Source organism: Mastomys coucha, chromosome X, assembly GCF_008632895.1.
Source record: "Mastomys coucha isolate ucsf_1 chromosome X, UCSF_Mcou_1, whole genome shotgun sequence".
NCBI lineage: Eukaryota > Metazoa > Chordata > Mammalia > Rodentia > Muridae > Mastomys > Mastomys coucha.
In genome coordinates, this window is record NC_045030.1 from 146,477,723 (window position 1) to 146,480,329 (window position 2,607).

Genomic DNA, 2,607 nt, shown 5'->3' on the forward strand with positions numbered 1-2,607 from the left:
CTCGAACTCAGAAATCCGCCTGCTTCTGCCTCCCAAGTGCTGGGATTAAAGGAGTGCGCCACCACCGCCCAGCTATCATTCACTTTTTTAACTTGGTTATTTTATTTTACATTTTAAATGTTATCCCCCTTCCTGATTTCCCCTCCTCCAACCCCCTATCTAATCCTCCCTCCTCCTGGAGAGGGAGAGAGAGGAGAAAAAGGAGAGGGGATAAGGTGTGGGAGGAGACAGGGGCAGAGGAAGAAGTACAGAGAATCTGGAAATTGAATGAAGGTGTGTAGCAGTGGGGGGTGGGGAACTGAGGGTATCCACTAAAAAGTCCCAGTTGCCAGGAAAGCAAGAACCTCCCAGGACCCAACGGGGATAACATTAGCTGAAATACCCAGCAAAAGGGAGAGAGAACCTATAGAGACCATACCCAGTGGATAGGCATGCCCCCCTCCTCCGCTTGAGGGATGGGACCACCTCCATCTCAAAAATATTAACACAGAGTTTCTCCTATAACACAGAAATTTTAGCACAGAAAATATTAACACAGAATAAAATGCAGGGACAAAGAGTAGAACAGAGACTGAAGGAAAGGCCATCCAAGGAATGCCCCACTTGGTGATCCATCCCACATACAGTCACCAAACCCAGATACTATCGCTGATGCCAAGATGTGCTTGCTGACAGGAGCTGATAGCTGTCTCCTGAGAGGCTGTACCAGAGCCCTACAAGTACTGATGAGGATGCTGGCACACAACCAGGGACCACAATGGAGGAGTTAGGGGAAGGACTGAAGAAGCTGAATATCAACCAAACAGACCCACCCCCACAAGTGTTCCCAGGGACTAAACCACTAACCAAACACATGGGTGGGGGACCCATGGATCCAGCTGCATATGTAGCAGAGTATTGCCTTATTTGGCATCAATAAGGAGGCCCATAGTCCTGTGGAGGCTTTATGACCCAGTGTAAAGGAATGCTAAGGTGGTGAGGTGGGAGTGGGTGGGTGGGCAGGTGGAGGAGCACCCTCATAGAAGCCTGTTTGTTTTGTAATGAGAAGGAAAGGGTGTGGATTTGGGTGGGTAGGCAAGTATTGGGTAGAGTTGGAGGACCAGAAACCATAATTAGAATATAAAAGTTATTTTCAATAAAAAAGAATTTTAATTATATGTTAAAACTTTTAAAATAATCTAAGACATAAACAAACAAATTTAAAAAAAGAAATCAGAGCAGTCATGATTCAAGGGTCCTATCAAAGTAGATGAAAGATACACCTTTCTCTGAGACTGACAGGGAAAGAATGAATGAAAACATTTTCAGTGCAGAGAGAAAGTGCTAGGGAACTGTGGGCATGTGATGCTGCCAACTTACCTTTGCAACATAACTTTATAAATATGGGAACATTGTTATGTTCACTTACATATTATTTTTAAAGCTAAAAATGGAAATAATCATTTCAAAATAAGAGTAGGAATTATCATATACCCATAAAATGATATAAAGCAAACTTATATAAAATAACCGTAAGATATTTTTTGAACTTCAGTAATAGAATGAACTTTAGTAATGACATTGCAATTTTTTTAAGTTTTACATCTGATTGATTTTATTTTCACCACCATACAAACTAGTGTGTGGTGAAGAGCGGCCTCGACATCATGACCATGGCTCAGCTCCCAGACCCATTCATTGATGTTTCTTAGGTCTTTGGACCCATTCCGGGTCTAGGAGCTGGCTAAGTCTCCATTTGGAGCTGGGTCACTATTGGGGTTTGGTGGAACTGCCTCCGGTGGTGACAAGTTGGCATTCTCATTCATTTCCTCATGAACAAGCAATGCCAGTGTAGTCTCACTTGGCTCTAACACCACAGTTGGTTCCAGTTCTCTCGGCTCTTCATGAATTCTAGTTCCAATGGATCGCTTGATTTTTGTCCTAGTTGTCCTCCTAAGAGATTGCTCTCCCTTCTTTGTAATCTGAAAGAACTACATACTAAAGTCATTAGGACACTGGCTTGGGACAAACATAGATAGAATGTAGATGGGGATTCATGAGAAGGGGAGATGTAGATGATAAGTTTGTAGTAGGCCTGAGAATGACTTAGGGGAAAGGATGGCTGAAGAAGGGAGGGAATGAGCTTAGCTTGGGACCTCTCACCTTTTTTGTAGCTCTACTAGGAGATGAACGGAAGCTCCTTGGGTCCTTTCTCTAGCTCCTTCATTGGGGACCCTGTGCTCAGTCCAATGGATGGTTGTGAGCCTTCACTTCTGTATTAGACAGGCACAGTCAGAACCTCTCAGGATACAGCTATATCAGGCTCCTGTCAGCCAGCACTGCTGGCATCCACATTAGTGTCTTGGTTTGGTGATTGTATATGGGAAGGATCCCCATGTGGGGCAGTCTCTGGATTGTCCTTCCTTCAGTCTCTGTTCCACATTTTGTATCCACACTTTGGTCATCCTTCTTCTTCAGTTTCTTGTGGTTTGTGAATTGTATTGTGGGTATTCTGAGCTTCTGGGGTAATATCCACTTATCAGTGAGTGCATACCATGTATGTTCTTTTGTGATTGGGTTACATCACTCAGGATGATATTCTCCAGATCCATCCATTTCCCTAAAAAT

The 2,607-nt window shown here is 43.6% G+C and overlaps 1 protein-coding gene across 1 annotated transcript in view; it reads right to left on the bottom strand.

Annotated features, from left to right (window-relative positions):
* Positions 1–1,712: 1,712 nt before the first annotated feature.
* Positions 1,713–2,607, bottom strand: part of LOC116098628 (cysteine-rich perinuclear theca protein 1-like) — a 1,721-nt gene continuing 826 nt past the window's right edge. The window contains exon 2 of the mRNA XM_031381327.1: positions 1,713–1,970. Within this exon, the coding sequence (XP_031237187.1) occupies positions 1,713–1,970 (258 nt within the window). The remainder of the gene's footprint in view (positions 1,971–2,607) is intronic.